The following is a 20,223-nucleotide window of genomic DNA, read 5'->3' on the forward strand; positions in this document are numbered from 1 at the left end:
CCACTCAAAAAAGCTCCCAGCTGGACACCAACCTCTCCCGCCAACGTCTTGAGGGAAAATCACCCCGACCTGAACTGCAGCAGCTAATACTTGGAGCTGAACTCACACACCCCCAACTCCCTACAGTCGTACGGCTCCCCCTCCTCACCTGCAATTGAAGAAACTAAAGAGGAACACTCGACCTACTCCGCCCTCTTTCCGACTCACACAACCGCCCTAATCTTAGGTTCCATCCCTCGGGTTTAAATTGGCGGGAAAACGCCAAGCCCCACCCCCCCTTACGGCGGCTGAAGGAAGCCAAGAATGTTTTAGAACCGAAACAGGGCGTTGATCACCCTAATTCCCACCCCCATGGCGACCCTAAGGCTGCGCGCTCTAAGGCGTATTCTTGGCCCTGCCCTCTGTTCCGGCCTTGCACGCTCGCTTCGAAAGAACAACCAATCACCGCCTCGAGCCGCGTTGCTATAGAAGCCCTTTTCTCCACCCCTTTTCCCCCCAGCATGCTCTGCGACACGCGAGGCCTCGTCGCCTTTGTGCCATCCGGGTCTCTCGCGCGAGTGATTTAGTCTGTGGCGAAGCTTCGGGAAAGGCGGTACTGTTGATAAGCGGCAAGCTGAGGTGCCGCCTTAGCGGCCGGGACTCTAGACTATGGCGGTACGTGCTGAATTTGAATTTAAGACCAGGGATATTTTTCTGCTACTCTCCAAGGAGTGGGTGAACGGCTCCCAGAGCGGTTGTCTGCGCGTGTGTGTGGACAAAATGGCGCCGCGGCCTTCTTCTGTGCCTGCCGTCATGGCTGCTTGCTGTCGGGAGGGGGAAGTAAGGCGGTGCCGGTGGGGGTGGGGAACCGCTGGGAGTATCTTATTTTCCAGAACTTTCCTCGTCCTTTTCGGCCCATAGACCTCCCTCCAATTTCGCTAACTCACCCGGGCTACAGTGGATTCGGATCTTCCTCAGGCATTGGGAATTTATGATGTTCCTGGTGGAAAGGGACTGGGGAAGAGAAAAAAAGGATCCGGATTCGTCTGTGAAAAATATTGGGTCAAAGAACGATGCAATGTGAAAACAGCAATCTTGTAGAGTTTTTTTTTTTGCCTGCGTTCAATGAGATTATTTTAGTTGCGTAATTTTAACTAGTTTTTCGTCTATGTAAATCTTAATTTATGTCTTCATAAGGAGCTGAGGGGTAGGTACTGTTGAAAGGGAGTAAAAATTCTACTTAGGTTTTGAAACCACTGATTCTGACCGGTGGATCGGTTTCCGAAGCGACTGGTGATGTAATCAGATTTTGAAGTCTTTGAGAAACATGTAATCAAGTCCTGTCATTGGTGTCTTTTCTTTAGTTTTAAGAACAATTTCGTTGATCCAAATCAGAATTATAGTTCTAAATTGCCTCTACTGAAGAGTAAGCCTGCCTTGTGTATAATGTCCCCGATCTGATAGGCGGTCGCATTGTTGTGTGATTACTTCATTTTTATTTATCCTCTTAGAAGAAAAATATAAGCATTTTGCATTCTTTCCCACTGACCAAAAACGTTCCATCTTCTCATTTTCGAAAATAAATTGGACAATTAAAATTAATGAAAATTTTTAAGTTTATCTTTCCTAATAATTGGGATATATGGTCTTAGAAATGGTTGGATGCCTTTTTGATTCCCCTTCCTTCACCCCAACCCCCCCCACACATCTAATTGATTGAATTTTGGACTTTTTTTTTTTTAATACAATTTCAAACAGTTGGTAAACTGAAATATGTGGAACTAAAGGGTTTAATGCTTTCCTTTGAGCTGTGTTTTAGGCCTTTTAATATACTTTAAAAAATAGTTATACTTGGGTGCGAATATTTTAAAGAGGGAAATCAATTCCAACGTTTATTTTTGTTTCTGCAGTACCTTTCTTCGGTAAAGACATGATGCCTTGGAGAAGTGACCTAGTATTGAATCCTTATCTTCTTTGGCCGGAAAAAAGATTTGTATTCATGAGCATCCTTAGGGTTTTCAGCAAGTTGTAAATTCAAAGAAATGAGAGTGGGTTTCTGATAGAGCAGATACTAGAAGACAGTTCTGCAGTTGGTGATTAAGATTTATCCATAGATCAGTATTAATTTGAAATAAAGCCACACTCAAAAATTTTAAAAGAAACTTTAATATTCAATTGGTATTTCTTCTGAATACCTCCATTGTGCTATCATAATCTGCTTAGGTATGATTTAGACTGAAAGTGGCCATTTAGTGTAAATTTCTAGCCTGTCTTCCCTATTGCCTCCAAGCATGTTTTCTGATTGACAGAAAACAATTGCCAGTGCTAAGCTCTGGCTTTTCCATGGAAAGGTGGTTTTCAACTCTAGTCATGCTTGTGCTCTGTAGAAGTGTGCCTGTGATCCAGGAATTCAGTCCCTTTGGCTGAAAAGTGGCATGTACTAAGAGAAGTGATGCCACTGCTGAAAGTTTCTGAGATGGCATTTATTTTACCAAGTAAAAGCTGTACTCATGCTTAGACATCATATACATGTCTGAAATGGTCCTTAAGGGTTGTGAGAAGAACAAGAATAAAAGTAAATAACATTGGTTATGAGAGTCAGAATCACTCTTAATTGTCTGATACAGTATCACTTATTAATACTAGACACAGCAGAGAAATACAGATACAGTATCAGCTTAGATAATCAGTTAGTGTTGCAGGATCTCATCTGTAAAATGAGAAGGTCAAACTCAGTGGTTCTAAGGAACTGAAAACTGTTCAGCTTAAAAACTCTGTTTCCAGAAATCACCTACCTATACTTAGAAAACTGGAGAAGGACAAATAAACATAGGACCGCTCTCCAGTTGCTGTTTCTTAATGCACTTTTTGTACCTTTGTAAAGAGGCTTAACACACAATTGATCTATTTTTCCCCCAAACCAAACCAAACCAGTCGCTGAGGAGTTGATGATGACCCTATAGGACAGAGTAGAACTGCCCCATAGAGTTGCCAAGGAATGCCTGGTAGATTCGAACTGCTGACCTTTCAGTTAGCATTTAACCACTGCACCACCAGGGTTTCCTTCTAAACTGTGAATTTTGTACCTTTTATTATTCCCAGAGGCTAGCATGGAGTGTGGCACATTTTCTGATCCTCAGTGAAGAGTTGTTGGATTAATGCAATCTCTCACACCTCCTTTGTTAAAAGTAGACCCTGTTTAATTTACTTGAGATGAGTTTTCCTGACTAATCTTTCTAAGGGAGGGGGCAGTTCATTATCAATGTGATTCCTCTCGCAGGAGAAGGTATAGCAGTTCCCTGTTTATCCAAACCAGGTTCATTTACTTCTGATTTCAGAAGTTCTTAAACTTGCTGTAAAGGGCCAGGTGGTTAATAATTTAGACTTTGTGGGTTGCAAAGTGTCTGTGTTACTTTGCTTGCTTGCTTGTTTTTATCCGCCTTTTTTTAAAAAATGTAAAACCATTCTTAGCTGAAGGGCCCTACAGAAACAGTAAGTTTGCAAACCCACCCTAAGTAGTCAGCTCCCCCACTTTCCACATATTGCTGAAACTTTTTCCCCTGCCTTTTGTCAAAATCTAATTCCAGGTAACTTTGAGGTTCTAATTTCTCCACGAGGCTTGAAGCTTTTTGTATGACTCCAACCTAAATCAGTTTTTTCGTCTATGGTACTCCTGTTTTAATTAGGCCACACAGTTCAGCAGAGCCACAGAGATCTGTTTTTAATGAAAAATAATAACTGGAATTCTTCAAATATTTGATTGATTTCTGTGCTGTATACTGTTAGGAGGGGAAAAAAAAAAACATTGCCTTCAAGTCAATTCTGGAATTCTTCAAAGATATGCTTTCTGTACTGTATACTGTGTTAGGAAACCTTGGTGGTGTGGTGGTTAAGTGCTATGGCTGCTAACCAAAGGGTAGGCAGTTTGAATCCGCCAGGCGCTCCTTGGAAACTCTATGGGGCAGTTCTACTCTGTCCTTTAGGGTCGCGCTGAGTTGGAATCGACTTGACGGCACTAGGTTTGGTTTGATTTTGGTTTATACTATGTTAGGAGAAAAAAAAGAAGAAACGTCATCAAGTCAATTCTAACTCATAGCAACCCTGTAGGACAGAGTAGAACCACCCCACGGGGCTTCAAGGGGTGGCTGGTGAATTTGAACTGCCTACCTTTTGGTTTTTACCTTTTGGTTTTGGTTAGCAGCCATAGTTCTCAACCATTGTGCCATCAGGGCTCCATATTAGGAGCAAGGTAGATTAACTTGCTCTCTATGAACTGGAAAACAACTGATATTTAGATGAAGGAACTTAGTCTTAGGTAAATCAAGTCTCTGGAAAGAGTGTTACATTTTTTTTTTAAGCGCTTTAAAACAAAAATAACTTTGTTTCCATAGCCCAGAGCATATGTGAGGAGAAGCAGGCCATGTTTTGCAGCAGCACTGTGCCAGGGGACTGTTTTCATTAAAGAGGGTTAATGAAATTAAGATGGGTACTCAGGTTGGTAATTTAATTTAATGTTCATTCTCTTAAGATATTCTAGAAGCATTATCATGCACTTTTTTTTAAGATCTTATATACTTAAGTGTTTTAAATCTAACAGCTCATTAAAAATGCTTTTTTAATGTATACTAGTTTAAGATAAAGGGATTGTTTTGTAAAGTCATCTAAAAGAATTTAAGGAAAAAGACTTGGATGTTTATTGGAAATATTTACAGTACTTACCATCCCCTCCCAATCATCTTAAAAGCTGTTTTTAAAAATTATGATTAAAAACTTAAAGGACACATCAGTCTGAGTATATACGTTTCTTTTTGGTATCAGGTTAGTCATAGCACATCATTTGAGTCTTATTTCACTGTAGAAGTCTTAATTAGCTATTGGGAAATTTTTTTAACTCAAGGATGACCATCTTCCCCCACTTTTCTATTTTAAGAAGTTGGAAACATTTTAAATGCATAAGAATTTGAATCATTTTCCTCTTAAACTTTTAGGCTAGTGATACAGAACGAGACGGACTAGCCCCAGAAAAGACTTCCCCAGATAGAGACAAGAAAAAAGAGCAGTCAGATGTCTCTGTTTCTCCTAGAGCCTCAAAGCACCATTATTCAAGGTCAAGATCGAGGTCAAGAGAAAGAAAACGAAAGTCAGGTATGAATTGTTGGAAATGCAGTAATTATCATCATTTCTTATAGTAATACTTTAAAATGCATATTCCAGATAGTGGTGTATTATTCCGAATTTCCTTAACACCCTGTGGAATAAGCTACTGTTTTTATACGAGAACATTTTTTGATCTTGTCTTTCTTTTTAGCTTAATGTTACGATATTTCTGAAGCAAGAGAGGTTTGGAGTTTCAGAATGCTCCACAGAAAACATGACTGCTATGCTATTGAAAAAAATGGCATTGCTATTGAATGAAGAGGTTAAGTGAGAAGTACAATAGTATTTAGTTTCAAAGTTGTAATTTTCTCTCACATTCAGTATTTTTATTTTTCTGACTTATTTCCAGTAAGCCCCTTGTTAAATTTGCTGTGGACTAGGAAACAAGATGGGCTAGTCAGAGTATTTTGTAAAATACTACGAATCTGTGACTGCCTGAAGACAACGCTTGTTGATTCCTCAGGAAACGTTTTTGCTTACTTCCTGCCCTTGATTATGTTCTGGATTGTTTAGATTGCTGATTTGTTTCATATGTGTGTGTGAGATAGTCCAGCCCCACCATCAAAAAATAGTTATTGGACAATGACCAGTAGAGTCTGCAGTTAGCTAAATGGAGTGGAAATTGTTCTTTACAGAAGTATGAGAATTTGTTTACTAAGGTGAGATGTTCTTGTATTTTTGCTTATAGTGAATGGTGAATTTTTTTGTGTGCTTACAGAAAATGAAGGAAGAAAACACAGGAGCCGGAGCAGAAGCAAAGAGGTAATTAATACTTTGTAGTGAATAGGTGCTTTAAAATACTTGTAAAGTATCTGGTAGAAATGTTTGTGTGAATATATGGTATTGTCAAGGTAAGTACCAAAACTTGAAATTTAAAAGGTTAATTGGGTTATAAAATAAGCATGATTCATCATTTTTTTCAAGAAGATAGTTGTTTTATGAAAAGTACATTCAGAAACTATTAATTTTATTATGCTGTGAAAGTATTCACAATAAAATTTTCATATGAAGAATATAATTGGTTTTTTAGGCCTGTCACAGAGCTTCCATTAATTTGAGGTCCCAAGTCTTCTCGTGCCTGACCACTGCTCAGGATTTTTAAATAACTATCTTAATCTTTAAGTAGCATTACTCTAGATATCTATGGGCTACTTTTTCTTTATGGCAGATAGAGTCCTCTTTTCTTTAGTAACTAGTTTGATTTCCCAGATAGTAGTATTGTATCAGTGAGGGACAGCTAAAAAGGTGGTGGTGACAGCAGAAGTTGAGGAAAAAAAAGGTATCAGCTGCATTGCAGAGGAGATGACTTGCTCACTCACCTGAGAAGATGAGAAACAACAAGGAAGAGCAGAAGTAACCAAAAAGGGAGGAAGAGAGTTATGGGGGCTGGGCGAGGGACTCCTGAAACAGATGTGGGCAGGAACTTCCTCTTCCCCTAATGGAAGCTCTGTTAAATTTTTAATTTAGGAGAGTTTTTGTGAAAATGACTATTTTGTTTAGCTCACATGATAACATTTCTATAATAAATCATACTCAGCGTGCTAATGCGCGAAGAGACTGAACTGAAGACGCTGCAGACTCAGATAGCAAAATAATAAGCCTACTTCATGATAAGGTAACTATTAGTCATTCAAACTCCTATTTCCCTTAAGTATATCTTAAATCAGTTAAGGGTTTTAATAATGTTTTTGATGGTTTTGTTTTTTAATTATCAGTAGTAATGTTATGTTTGGAAAACTGGTTTGGAATAAACTCTAAAACCTTTGGAAGTTAACTACTTAATGCTTTTCCAGTTTGCCATTTTATTCTGCAAACTCAAGACACTTAAAAGATCATTTTACAGAGAACTGGCAATGAAACTAAAATTTAGCTGTGTCTCCAGGTCTCTTGTTTTTCTGCAAAATAATAACTTACTATGATTGTTTTCATAGATATCATCATGCATGTTCCAAAATGATTGGCCAGATTATTTTTAAGAAAAGTTAATCCAGAGCGGAAAGAAATATACTATGGCCTATTTTGGGAAACATGAACTAAGTGTCCTGTATTATGGTGAAAAGCAGTGGCGTAGGAATCACAGGAACCTAGGGCCTAGGTCCAGCCTTACCTGCTGTGTAGCTCTCTGACCTTAGGTCTTTGTAGAATCACATGTAAAATAAGGCAGCTGAGTTAGAGAGTCTGAGTTTCCTTCCGCCTGTAAAATTCAGTTATTACAAGAATGTCCAGGATTTTAAACTTTGACTACGAACACAATTTGACAAATCTGCGTGTGGGGAAATCTAATATTTAGCACTTCCTTTGGGCTCATTATGAGTCTGAATCTACTCGACGGTGATTGGTTTTTTGAGTGGTAGGGTGGGGACTTACATAGTTTGTTTTCGCTGAGTCTCTGCATATTGTTGTGAAAGCCTTTGTTACTATTTTTCAGACAGCAAATGATGGCAGGCCATTGTTAACCTAGTTTGAAAACAGATTCAGCTACTGTTTTCTCTACCCTAGGTACCTGAGCCAGAATAGAACTCCAGACCTGTTGGGATAGTGCAAGATGAGAAGTGATTGCTTCAGTTTAGACATGGGGAGAAAATCAAGAGCTCTTTTAGAGGGGATGTGGCAGTATAGCTATAAAAGGGACATTGCAACTCTGCGCAAAGTAATTTGAAACTGCAGAAGATAATTGATGGTTAATACGATTAATTTTACTTAGCTTTACTTAATTTAAAATGCATTTTCTGGTGCATTTCTTTGTGTCCTTATTATTTCCGTCCTTTACTTTTTAAACTTAATGTGTGTACTCTGGATTAAGAAATGGATGTGTCTCCATGATCTTTCTCTGAGAGGTTTGTTGGGAAAACTTTAAGGTTTAAATACATGTCTATGCTTCCTTGTTCTTTTAGATAAAGGAGACATCAGGGTTTTCTCTTTGTCTGATATGGTTTCTCATTATTACAACACTGGAAATTATTCACTGTTTTTATTGTTGTATTGAAAATAGTATTTGGGGGAGGAAACTGCATTTTGGGGGGTTATAAAGGAAAAAGTGAACTTAGTAATATACATCTGCAACATTCGGGTGATGTGAAACTAGATCGTTTTTTTACTTGAACCACACACTCCTAAGGTTACTAATGTTGCATCACAACATTTTTGTCTGCTGATACCCATACTAACTCTCTTTGTTGCACTATTTTCCTGAAAGAACCAACTTCTTCTTAAAACAGGCAAGAAGACATGAATCCAAAGATAAATCCTCTAAGAAACACAAGTGTGAGGAACATAATGACAAAGAACATTCTTCTGATAAAGGAAGAGAGCGACTTAATTCATCTGAGAATGGTGAGGACAGACACAAACGCAAAGAAAGAAAGTCATCGAGAGGCAGAAGTCACTCCAGATCCAGATCCCGGGAAAGGTAAGTGATTCGGGTGTTATTACTCAGTGCCTTCTAACGAGCTCTAAGTTAACGTAAAGCTTCTGATTAACCCAGCAGTACCCAAACCAAACCTACTGTGGGCAAGTCGATTCCGACTCATAGTGACCCTGCCTCATAGGGTTTCCAAGGCTGTCAACTTTTATGGAAGCAGACTGCCACATCTTTCTCCCATGGAGCAGCTGGTGGGTTCAAACCATGGACCTCTTGGTTGCCACACGAGCGCTGTAACCACTGCGCCACAGGGCTCATTTTCCAGCAGTACCAAAATAATCATAATTAGGAAGTTGACGTTTTTGCTTGCTTTGCCCACCGGTACCCATTAATATCTGAAGCCTTTTAGGCTCTGCTTTTTGAAAACTGTTAAAATGGTTTCCAAAACTGTAGGGTAAGGGGTAATTATGATTAGCATGCTCAGTTAGTGGCTCCAGTTCTTCTAACTCTTGATTGATCTGTCTCCTACAGTGAAAAAATGATACATTGTTGAATTAATATTGATTTCATTTAAGCTAATTCAACAATCCTTTATGTTGATTATAGTAGCAAGAATGATATAGTTAGAATGTATCTAATCTAGATTTTTTTTTTTTGTGGTGTACAAATTTTTTAAACTGAGTCATGGCTCAAATATGTAGGGTTTTTTTTTTTTTGCTTCATTTTGTTTTTTTAAGAAGCTAGCGTTTAACGTATTTGGGGACTCTGGGGAGTATACATGTGGTATCAGAAGCAAAATTTTTCAGTAACTTGATTAAATATCCTTAAGCTTTGTAAATACTTAAGTAAAGCGATAGATTTTACAATATTAAACAGTTTTTTGCATAAGGAGCACTGGTGGCAGAGTGATGACCAAAAGGTTGGTGGTTTGAGCCTACCAGCCGCTCTGCTGGAGAAAGCAGTCTGCTTTCGTACAGATTACAGCCATGGAAACCCTATAGGGCAGTTTTACTCTGTCTTGTAGGGCTACTGTGAGTGGGAATCTACGTGATAGCATACAACAGCAACAGCACCACAAACTACAGAGGTTTATTGGCTGTTTTAATTGTATACGTTAAAGATAATGAACTCATTGTATAATTGAAAAGGGACAGCTCTTAGTGACTACAAATTTATGTACTTTAATTTCAGGCGTCATCGTAGTAGAAGCAGGGAGCGGAAGAAGTCTCGGTCCAGGAGTAGGGAGCGGAAGAAGTCACGATCCAGAAGCAGAGAGAGGAAGAAGTCACGATCCAGAAGCAGGGAAAGGAAACGGCGAGCCAGATCGCGTTCCCGCTCAAGATCAAGACACCGGCATAGGAGTAGAAGCAGAAGCAGGACAAGGAGCAGAAGTCGGTAGGTGCTTGTCATCCTGAACAGAATTGACGCTATGAAGTTTCTCTTGATTTAGTGCATGATCTATATGGCCTGCCGTGTGCTAGGAATAGGCCCCTTACAGGATCTGTTTATCTTTTGTCAATCTGAGGATATTAAAATTTGGAATCAGAATTGTAGTTTAGACTTATATTTTTATCATATCTCGACCGGTAAAGAATGTAGTAAATACCTGTGTAGCATTCTCACATATCTCTGTTTGATCATTAGAATTCCTCTATAGTACAAATAGTCCTATTAAAATTACTTCAGTTGTTTTGAACACTTGAATTCCTAGCATTTATAATCACAGTAGCTAACGTCGGGTGCCTATTATGTGTCATATATATTTGTGTGTGTATATATGTAATGCCAAAGCTCTTCACATGTATTAACTCATCGAATCGCTAAAGCAACCCTGTTCTTACAGAAGTCTGTCACGCTTAGATTAAGAAATTGCCCAAAAAGCCCAAAATTATACAGTTATTAAGTGGTACAACCAGGACTGGATCCCACATTCTGAATGCAAAGTCCATAGATGTACTTCACCCAGTACACAATATATCATCTCAGGTGTTTAATGAATTAGTTTAATTCAAATCTTGATTGGGAAAAGGCTATAATTGGTTGACATAGGGCATACAGTAAAGCATGTGAGAAAATTTTTCACTATATACTTCAGGAATATTTTCATTTTCACATACTACAGTTATTCGTAATGTATTACGGATACTCACCTATACTAATGTTAAAGTAGTACAAATGCATTTTTGTTAATTGTTGTGTAAGTCAAGCAGTGTACACAAAGATTAAAATGTAGGTAAAAACAGTTTATCAATTTTTAGTCAGTTTTGGCTTATAATAGTATAAACTCATTTTCAGGTTGAGATTAGTGAATCTAAAGTGAATGAGTCATTCATTAGTTTTTTATTTTGCTAATTTCGTTTAGTGGTAAATACTTTGCATTTTTATAAAGTGTCTATGAATTCATTGTAGATAAAACACTAGGAACATTGACCTGTCAGTCCCACTTGTGGAAATATATCCTACATACTTAACTACACAAGTACAGAATGGTTTACATACAAGGGTAGACTCTGCAACCTTGGTTGTAATACTCGAAAAGGTTGGAAGCAGCCTAAGTATTCGTCTGTAATGGGAGTGGTTAAGTGAACTTCTAGAAATATTGACCATATACAAAAGAAACTTGTCATACTGGTCGAAGATGTGAAACAGGTGAAAGGGAGGAAAATGGCTGAAACTCTGTCTTATTGTCCCATTTTTATTTGGTGTGTAATGAAAATAAAGGTAACAAAATATTTGCCATCTCAACGTTTTTACATGTATAATTCCACGACATTAAGTACATCCATCATGTGAAACCACCACATGTGCCTTTCAATTTTTAAACCATGTAAATATGATTGATTTTGATTCAGAAAGTTCTTGTTATTACTTGGCCCTAATGAGCGATGTAAAATATGATTTATTGCAGAGATAGAAAGAAGAGAATTGAGAAACCAAGAAGATTTAGCAGAAGTTTAAGCCGGACTCCTAGTCCACCTCCATTTAGAGGCAGAAACACAGCAATGGATGCACAGGAAGCCTTAGCTAGGAGGTACGTACATTTTTTCCTTACTGCTACTCACTTTTTTTGCTAATTAAAAAACAGTTGCAGCAGTTCGTCTACAGGGAACTGCCAGAAATTCAAGCTGAATTCAGAAGAGAAGGTGAAACGAGGGATATATCATTGCTGATGTCAGATGTATCGTGGCTAAAAACAATACCAGAAAGATGTTCACCTGTTGGTTTTTTTTTATTGACTACGAAAAGGCATTCGACTGTGCGGATCATGACAAATTATGGAAAACATTGCAAAGAGTGGGAATTTCAGGACACTTAATTGTGCTCATGTGGAACCTGTACATAGACCAAGAGGCAATCATTTGAACAGAACAAGGGGATACTGCGTGGTTTAAAATTGGGAAAGATGTGTGTCGGAGTTCTATTGTTTTACCATATTTAATCTGTATGCTGAGCAAGTAATCTGAGAAGCTGGACTATCTGAAGTAGAACAGGGCTTTAGGTTTGGAGGAAGATTCATTAATAATCTGCGTTATGCAGATGACATGACCTTGCTTGCTGGAAGTGAAGAGGACTTGAACCACTTACTGATGAAGATCAAAGAATACAGCCTTCAGTGTGGATTACATCTCAACATAAAACGAAAATCTTCGCAACCGGACCAATATACAGCATGATAAACGGAGAAAAGTTTGAAGTTGTTATAATTTCATTTTACCGGGATCCACAGTCAGCACCCATGGAAGCAGCAGTCAAGAAATCAAACAACATGTTGCCTTGGGTAAACCTACTAAAGACCCCTTTCAAGTGTTAAAAAGCAGCTTCTGAGGACGAAGATGGCGCCTAACCCAACCCCGGGTGTTTGTAGTCACCTCCTTAGGCGTGTGAAAACTAGACAGTGAATAAAGGAGACTGTGAAGGATTGATGTCTTTGAGTTCTTGTGTTGGCAAAGAATATTGACTAACGTGGACTGCCAGAAGAAGAAACAAATCTGCCTTGGAGGTACAGCCAGAGTGCTCCTTACAAGTAAGGATGGCGAGACTTCATCTCACGTACTTTGAGCATGTTATCAGGCAGGACCATTCCCTGGAGAAGGACATCGTGCTTGGTAAAGTAGAGGGTCAAGAAAAAACTGGAAGGCCTTCAACAAGATGGTTTGACACAATGGCTGAAAGGATGAGCTCAGACATAGCAGTGATTGTTGAGAGGATGGCACAGGCCCGGGCTGTGTTTCATTCTGTTGTACACAGGATTGCTACGAGTTGCAACCGACTTGACGGCACCTGACATTTTTGCCTTTGCCATTTGAAGTGGATAAAACTTAGAGTGGACAAAATGAATGCTTTCAGTCAGACGATAATACAAATAAAAAAACAATTGAATCTAGCCGTAAGCACTTTAACAACTTTGTGACCTAGTGCTAAGTGGTTTATTAATTCTCATCTTAAATTTTCACTTGAGACTTGCACAAGTGGAAAGATTGAGGTATTACCAACAGTTCTGTATTTCCCTCATGGTTAACTGTTGATTTTTGTTTTCTCATTTTTTTCTTTTCAAGAAATCTATTCCCAGCTGTTTCAATTTTTGATGAAATTTTTTAAGTCTTAAATTTGATTCAAAGAACTCTAGTTTTGCCTCTGAAAAAGGCTTTTTGTCTGTATTTTTTCTTTCTTTGTCTCAGGAATACAGAGTATCTTCAATGATACTTAAATAGAATTCTGTCAACAGTTTCCATGTTTTGAAAGTAGCAAATATGAAATATATGTTGTAAGCCAACATTGTATTTTTTTTTTTTTTTTTTTTTTTAATTCTCTAGTGGTTCAAAGGTGTTTGTGGAACCACACGCGATAGCGGGTGTCTGACTGTTATCTGCATAACTGTAAGAACTGCCTCGTATGGAGAGGCAAGAAGTAAAATAACACCCGAGCAACTTGTTTGCAGGCTTTCTTACTTTCTGAAAATTACACTCTGGATGTTGTTTTTTTTCTTTATGAAATTTTGTTTTGTGTTTTTATTACTATTATAAAACTACAGTTATCGCGGTGTAAGCTGATGTGCTGCTGTGCTGAAATCAAGCCTGGTAGGGACTTCAGCTAAGCAGCCGCAGCCGCAGAGGTGCAGGCGCCCCCTTTGTCATTCCATTCACCCAAGTCAGTGGTGTTAATTCCAAACCTGCACGGCATTGTAATACAGGCAGTAGTGGTCACTTATTTTTTCTTTCTGAAACACAAACAGAATTAGGAAATAATTTATTGCAGAATCTGAACTAAGGTGTAATTAATGGTTCATTAATTCTGACAGTATTTTTTAAACCACAGAGTTTACTCTTACGTAGTAGCATAATGGAAATGCTGGTGGCTAGTGCTGCAGCTGCTAACCAATGGGTCGGCAGTTCGAATCCGCCAGATGCTCCTTGGAAACTATGGGGCAGTTCTACTCTGTCCTATAGGGTCGCTATGAGTCAGAATCAACTCGACAGCGCTGGGTTTGGTTTTGGGGGCTTTTTCTAGTAGCGTAATATAAATTCTATTTTAATTTTTGGGTTTTATTAAGGTTGAAGGTGTTATTAGCATTTAAAACTTTCTTGACTTAAAAATAATCTAATTAATGATTTTTCAGATGACAGGTTTGCATGAAATCTAATTTCAGCATACCAGGTTATTCCTTGGCTACCTCGAAATTTGAAGGAAAGTTTTTCGTTAATAAGAATCTACAATATGTAAACCGTTTTGTTGTTTTGTTTATTTCAAGTAGCAGAATTTTATGTATTTGAATCTTATATTTTAATGTTAGTCCCAATTATAAGTTGTATTCCCAAATGCATGATCAGATCTATACTGTCTTACTTGCATGTGCGCTCAGTAAGAGGGAATAAATTGTAGGTGGTTATGTTACTTTTATTTAAATGTCAGCGATTGATAAATTCCAATTCACCACCAGTATATTGTACTTTAGGTGAAAGCTTACAGAGCAAATTAGTCTCTGATTAAACAGTTAACACACGTTTTTTGTGACCTTGGCTGCCTGTGCTGCTGTGTGTCCGCTCTGACTTTCTCCACCCCAGGTTCCCTGTTTCCACTCATCCAGTTTTCCTGTCCCATTCTGCCTTCTCGTCTTTGCCCTTGTGCTGGTGTGCCCGTTAGTGTTGCGTACATATGTGTTATTGTTGGCCCTGTAGACCTGTTTAATCTTTGGCTGAAAGGTAAACCTCAGTAGTGACTTCAGTACTGACTTAAAAGGGTTTTCCAGGGGACCACTGTATTTTATTATCCATAGCCCATTGTTCTGTTTACATCACATTAAAGGGAGAGATGACCTTTACCTTAGAATTGTTAAATCAGGGCTCCTTAGGAAGAGAAGGAATTTCTCTTTCAGGAGCTCATTATGAAGATAATATAATACTCTTCTCTGAATAGAAAGTAGATACTGATTTGGCAACATGCTTAATCCCTGAGTGGAGCATATGGTTTAGTGCTCAACTACTAACCAAAAGGCTTGTGGTTTGAATCCACCCCAGAGGCACCTCTGGAGAAAGGCCTGGTGATCTTCCAAAAGGCCGCAGCCTTGAAAACCCTGTAGAGCGCAGTTCTACTCTGCACACACGGGATTGCCATGAGTCGGAATCGACTTGCAGGCAACTGGTAACAGACTTGGCAGCACATTGAGGACGCATATTCGTTAGTGAATTTAGGGTGAGCTGGAATTTGTTTTTATTGGAGATAAATTTATATTTCATGTTTTTAGTTGTTAATGATAAATTTTTTGAATTGCTAGAAATAATTTCTTCCTAATCTAGAGGGCTCCTTCTGTCTTTCTCTCATACACACATAGAGAATGGTAGTTAGGATTTGCTTGCTCTTTTATATTTGGCTATTTTCTTAAATTTATTTGAAAAACCGTAATAAAGGCTAAGTACAAAAGTCAGTATCTGAATATTTTGATTGGCCACATTTTGGCTCAGCCTCCTCCAGGAAGCATTTGTGTAGTTCTGTGGACTTATATTTGTTTACTACTCAACAAACCTAAGATTTTCTCAACTCTCATTATGTTGTTTGCAAGATTTAATTTTATCCTTCCTCTTGTAACCAGCACTGATAAAGATTGAATAATTTTTAGTTCTTTGTTCTGTGGAAGCTGCATAGAAAAACTGTTCCAGTTTTTTGCCTATTGAGTCAGTTTCAGAATCTTTAAAATTGATACTGAAATGTTCATTAACTGTGTGGCTGGTACCATCTTAAGAATGATTGCATTTCACCACCTGCAGATGTCAATTTCAGAGAGTGGTAAATTTTTGTCTTAACATATACAGAGAAATATAAAGATATACTTTTTATGTATTTTATATTAAGTGTTATGTTTATTTAAATTGTCATTGACAGGCTGGAAAGGGCCAAGAAATTACAAGAACAGCGAGAAAAGGAAATGGTTGAAAAACAAAAACAACAAGAAATAGCTGCAGGTAATATATTTTTTCTTTATTATGAAAGGAAGGCATATTCTTAGAAAATTTGGAAAATCCAGAAAAACAGTAAATCATCTGTGATCCTGCTGCCCATCAATACATTGTAAACATTGTTAGTATGTTAGTTTCCAGCTTCATAAAATCTGTTAATTTTTTTGTGCTTTAGGTGAAAGCTTACAGCTCAAGTTAATTTCTCATTCAAAAATTTATATACATATTGTTTTGTGACGTTGGTTGCAATCCCACAGTGTGACAGCACGCTCCCCATTTCCATACTGTTCCCTGTGTCAATTCATCCAGTTCCTGTCTCTTCTTGCCTTCTCGTCCTGCTTTTGGACAGGAGCAGCCCATTTGGTATTGTATATTTGATTGAACTAAGAAGCACGTTCCTCACGTGTATTTTTTGTTTTATAGGCCTGTCTAATCTTTGTCTAAAAAGTGGTCTTCGGGAATGCTTTGAGTTCTGGGCTAGAGCAAAGGGGCCATAGTTTCAGAGTTCCTCCAGTCTCTTTGAGATCATTAAGTCTGGTTTCACCAAATCTGTATGCCTACATATTTCTGATTTGATCCATGCAGAGAAATTTTTTTTACAAGTAAATGGTGACTTCTTTTCATGAGGTACTTTAGCCTTCACTTCAGATATTTTTTAGTTGAAATTTTGGAAAAAGTTTATTAAAAGTTGGTGAATTGATATGGAGTAGTATATTACTTTCTGTTATTTTAAGAAATCAAGTTTTTAGATATTATGCAAACATCGCCTGTGGGTGGTTGAAGGTGATCAGAGCAAACTTAATATGGAATTCATATGGAATGAATCTAGAAGGTGTTTTGTTTTTTGCCATTCACACTAAATAATCAGGGTTTTTTTTGTTGTTAAACTCCAGATTTTTACAAAAACAACTTTTGTAGCTGGGTTCCTATAATGTTACTAATTTTGAAACTTTTCAAGGTTATATTCTGAACTGTTAAATGTATAATCAGTATATGGGTCAAATTCCTGACTGTGCCACTTAACAGTGGAAATCCCAGGCTTGTCACTTACCCTTATGGGCCTGGGTTTTTTGATCTGTTAAATCTGCTTAACAGCTTTAAATGTTTATGAGTTTCAAGTTACGTCTGTGAAATCATTTTGTAAAGAGCCATGCAAATATAAGATTTTACTGTATTTCAGTATGTTTACACGTACTACAGTTCATTCCAGTGAAATCATAGACCTTATTATTTGCAGAACTCTGTTCTTTCTCAGAAGTAAATAAGGTTTTCATGTATGTATTTATTATTGGGTATATATTTAGTATATACCTTAGGGATAAATTTTTCTAAAATACTATTGTTTTGTAAGCTAAGACTCAACCATTTCCTTGTTTGGCGGAAATAATCCTACCTTTTGCAGATGAGTAGCTTTTCAGTGTGAATAATGAATTTATTGCTATGCATCTGGAGATCATTGATGTGTTAATCGTCGTACTTGTCTTCAGCAGCTGCAGCTACTGGAGGTTCTGTTCTCAATGTCGCTGCCCTTTTGGCATCAGGAACGCAAGTAACTCCTCAGATAGCTATGGCAGCTCAAATGGCGGCCTTGCAAGCTAAAGCTTTGGCAGAGACGGGAATAGCTGTACCTAGCTATTACAATCCAGCAGCTGTGAATCCAATGAAATTTGCTGAACAAGAGAAAAAAAGGAAAATGCTTTGGCAAGGCAAGAAAGAAGGGGTAAGTTCTTTTATCACCTCTTCATAACACCAAAGAAAACCGAGCTTTAGCTCGGCTGCTAACCAAAAGATTGTCAGTTCAAATCCACCAGCTGCTCCTTGGAAACCGTATAGAGCAGTTCTACTCTGTCTTATTAGAGTCGCTATGAGTCAGAATCAACTCATTGGCAACAGGTAAAATGGAGGGAAAAAAGTACTTAGATGATTCATGAGGTACTTGCATTTATTTTTTTGCTTTATTATTACATAACAGAAATCTTTAATTACAAACCCCACTGATAGAATGTCATAAATGCTGCTGCTGTTTTTGTTGCTTAGACTGTATTATGGGAAGATTTTATATTCTCATAAAACATGTTAAATTATTACAGATTCTAAAATGTCTTATTTCTTAATAGGACAAATCCCAGTCTGCTGAAATCTGGGAAAAATTGAATTTTGGGAATAAGGACCAAAATGTCAAATTTAGAAAATTAATGGGTATTAAGGTGAGTTATACTTTGTATTAAACTTCATATTAACTTCTATTTTCAGGATAACATTATTATATTTTTACAGAGATAGCACACGTTATACTTTTTTGCCAGCCAGGTCCTTGTGTGTGATTTTCCTGTGCCGGCTGTACACGTTATTTGTGAAAAATAAGGTAGTTCACAATTTAAAGATAATTTCAGTGATGTGTCAGCTCTGGATACTTTCTGGTGCTTTTCTGGTTATGATCTCAGGATTAATTGCACAGAATTAACAACCTGTTGTTTTCACTGGTTGACAATATAAATTGTTCGATTTAAGTCAGAATATTTGTTGATTATTACTAAGTTTATACCTTAGATGAACTGGATTCAGCATCATGAACTTCTCAGTAAATAAAAATAAAATCCTAAGAAAGAGTTAATGATTTTAAATAAGAGTTGGGGTTCTTTTTTCTTTTAGGATTAAGTGTACCTAGAGGGGTGGAACCGTCTTAATTTTTAAAGGTTCATTGAAGCTTATTTTAAACATGTAGAAAAGAGGCTTTTATTGATTGAAGTGTGCGTATACTGTATTAGATTTCTACCAGCAGCCCCACGGGAGAAAGATGTGGCAGTACGCTTCCGTATAGATTTACAGCCTTGGAAACCCTGTGGGGTCGCTGTGAGTCAGAATTGACTCAGCGGCAGTGGTTGTTGGGTTTTGGATGTTAGGCTTAATACAAGCACTTGGAAGGGTCCACAAATGCTCAGACTTTGGTTATTACTTAGAGGGTTGGTTTTTATTGACGGGATTCTTGGCCTAAATGAAGTACTTACAGAAGAATAGACACTGCACTAAGCTTGCTTTTCCTCTTGCCTGTTTGCCAGAGGACCTTTGCACTTGCTATATTCCACTCTGGAACATTCTGCCTTCTGATGCCTGCCCGACTCTTTCTTCATTTTGGTTTCTGCTCAGATGTCACCATTTTATAGTCCTTTACCACCAACCTTTTTTAAATAGCTGGCATCCGCACCCTTGGAACACTCCATCGTCATTCTCTTTTTTTCCATGGCACTTATATACTATATAACATGCTCTACATTTTTATATGTTTTTTGCCTCCACCGCTATAATATAGTGGATTTTTTGTTAACATCCTGCTGTGTCCTCATACCTAGAAAGAGCATTGCCTTGTGCCCTATAGGCACTTAGTGACTGAATGGAAGCTAAGTAATTGAGGTCAAATAGGAATCCAGAAATTTTGATTTGTCAAGTTGGAAAATCTTTTTATCTTCACCTGAGTTCTTCATTTTAATTATTTTATATATGATATCTAGAGTGAAGATGAAGCTGGATGTAGCTCAGTTGATGAAGAAAGTTACAAGACTTTGAAGCAACAGGAAGAAGTATTTAGAAATCTCGATGCTCAGTATGAAATGGCAAGATCACAAACCCACACACAAAGAGGAATGGGGTTGGGTTTCACATCTTCAATGCGAGGAATGGATGCAGTTTGAAAAAGATCACACTTGTAGAAGCTGGGGACTTTATAGACTTTTCTTGTTCTGATGTCAGGTCCTTGTTCACCAACAGCTAGCATTCTAGCTTGCATGGGTGTTGCATTGACTTTAATTTATTGAAAAATACGATTTTTTGTAAATATCAGATCAGTGATACTGGTGTTAGTGTTGTAATCAGGTTAAACCCGCTTCCATTAAACTTGACAGGTCTATAGAAGGACAATATTTTTTAGTCATGAATTCTACTTTTCAAATATATAAAAGCTGCCGGTGGGATAAAAATCTTGTACATGGGTTTTTCGTGTCCACTGTCTTGTGTACTTTTGTACTTAACCTTGTACAGTTCTTTTCATCTCTTGAAACATGAAAGAAATGTAGATGTTCTTTAGATGATCTGGCCATTTGGTACATAATCCAGCATAAATAAGCTGGGTGGTGATGATAATAAAAATGGTTTTCTCAAAACTGGTGTTAATTTAAATTACCTAAAATTCTTGTTTGAATTTATTTTATGGTTTCTGTAGCATTTGCAATTGCTATTAGAAAATACTGACTAGAAATCCCTCCCCCCCCCTTTTTTTTT

The 20,223-nt window shown here is 37.7% G+C and overlaps 1 protein-coding gene across 6 annotated transcripts; it reads left to right on the forward strand.

Annotated features, from left to right (window-relative positions):
* Nucleotides 1–562: 562 nt before the first annotated feature.
* RSRC2 (arginine and serine rich coiled-coil 2) lies at nucleotides 563–20,223 on the forward strand. 6 transcript variants are annotated; one of them, XM_049866059.1, is made up of 10 exons: nucleotides 563–654; nucleotides 4,968–5,124; nucleotides 5,855–5,898; nucleotides 8,355–8,545; nucleotides 9,689–9,892; nucleotides 11,406–11,528; nucleotides 15,875–15,954; nucleotides 17,436–17,668; nucleotides 18,066–18,155; nucleotides 19,458–20,223. In XM_049866059.1, exons 1-10 carry the CDS (start codon nucleotides 649–651, stop codon nucleotides 19,635–19,637), a joined length of 1,308 nt encoding a protein of 435 aa, XP_049722016.1. In that variant the 5' UTR covers nucleotides 563–648; the 3' UTR covers nucleotides 19,638–20,223. The 6 variants fall into 6 exon arrangements, with proteins under 6 accessions (XP_049722016.1, XP_049722017.1, XP_049722018.1 ...); XM_049866060.1 differs by having other exon boundaries at nucleotides 17,439–17,668; XM_049866061.1 differs by having other exon boundaries at nucleotides 565–654; nucleotides 8,333–8,545.

The sequence above is a fragment of the Elephas maximus genome, chromosome 22 (assembly GCF_024166365.1).
Source record: "Elephas maximus indicus isolate mEleMax1 chromosome 22, mEleMax1 primary haplotype, whole genome shotgun sequence".
Classification (NCBI taxonomy): Eukaryota; Metazoa; Chordata; class Mammalia; order Proboscidea; family Elephantidae; genus Elephas; species Elephas maximus.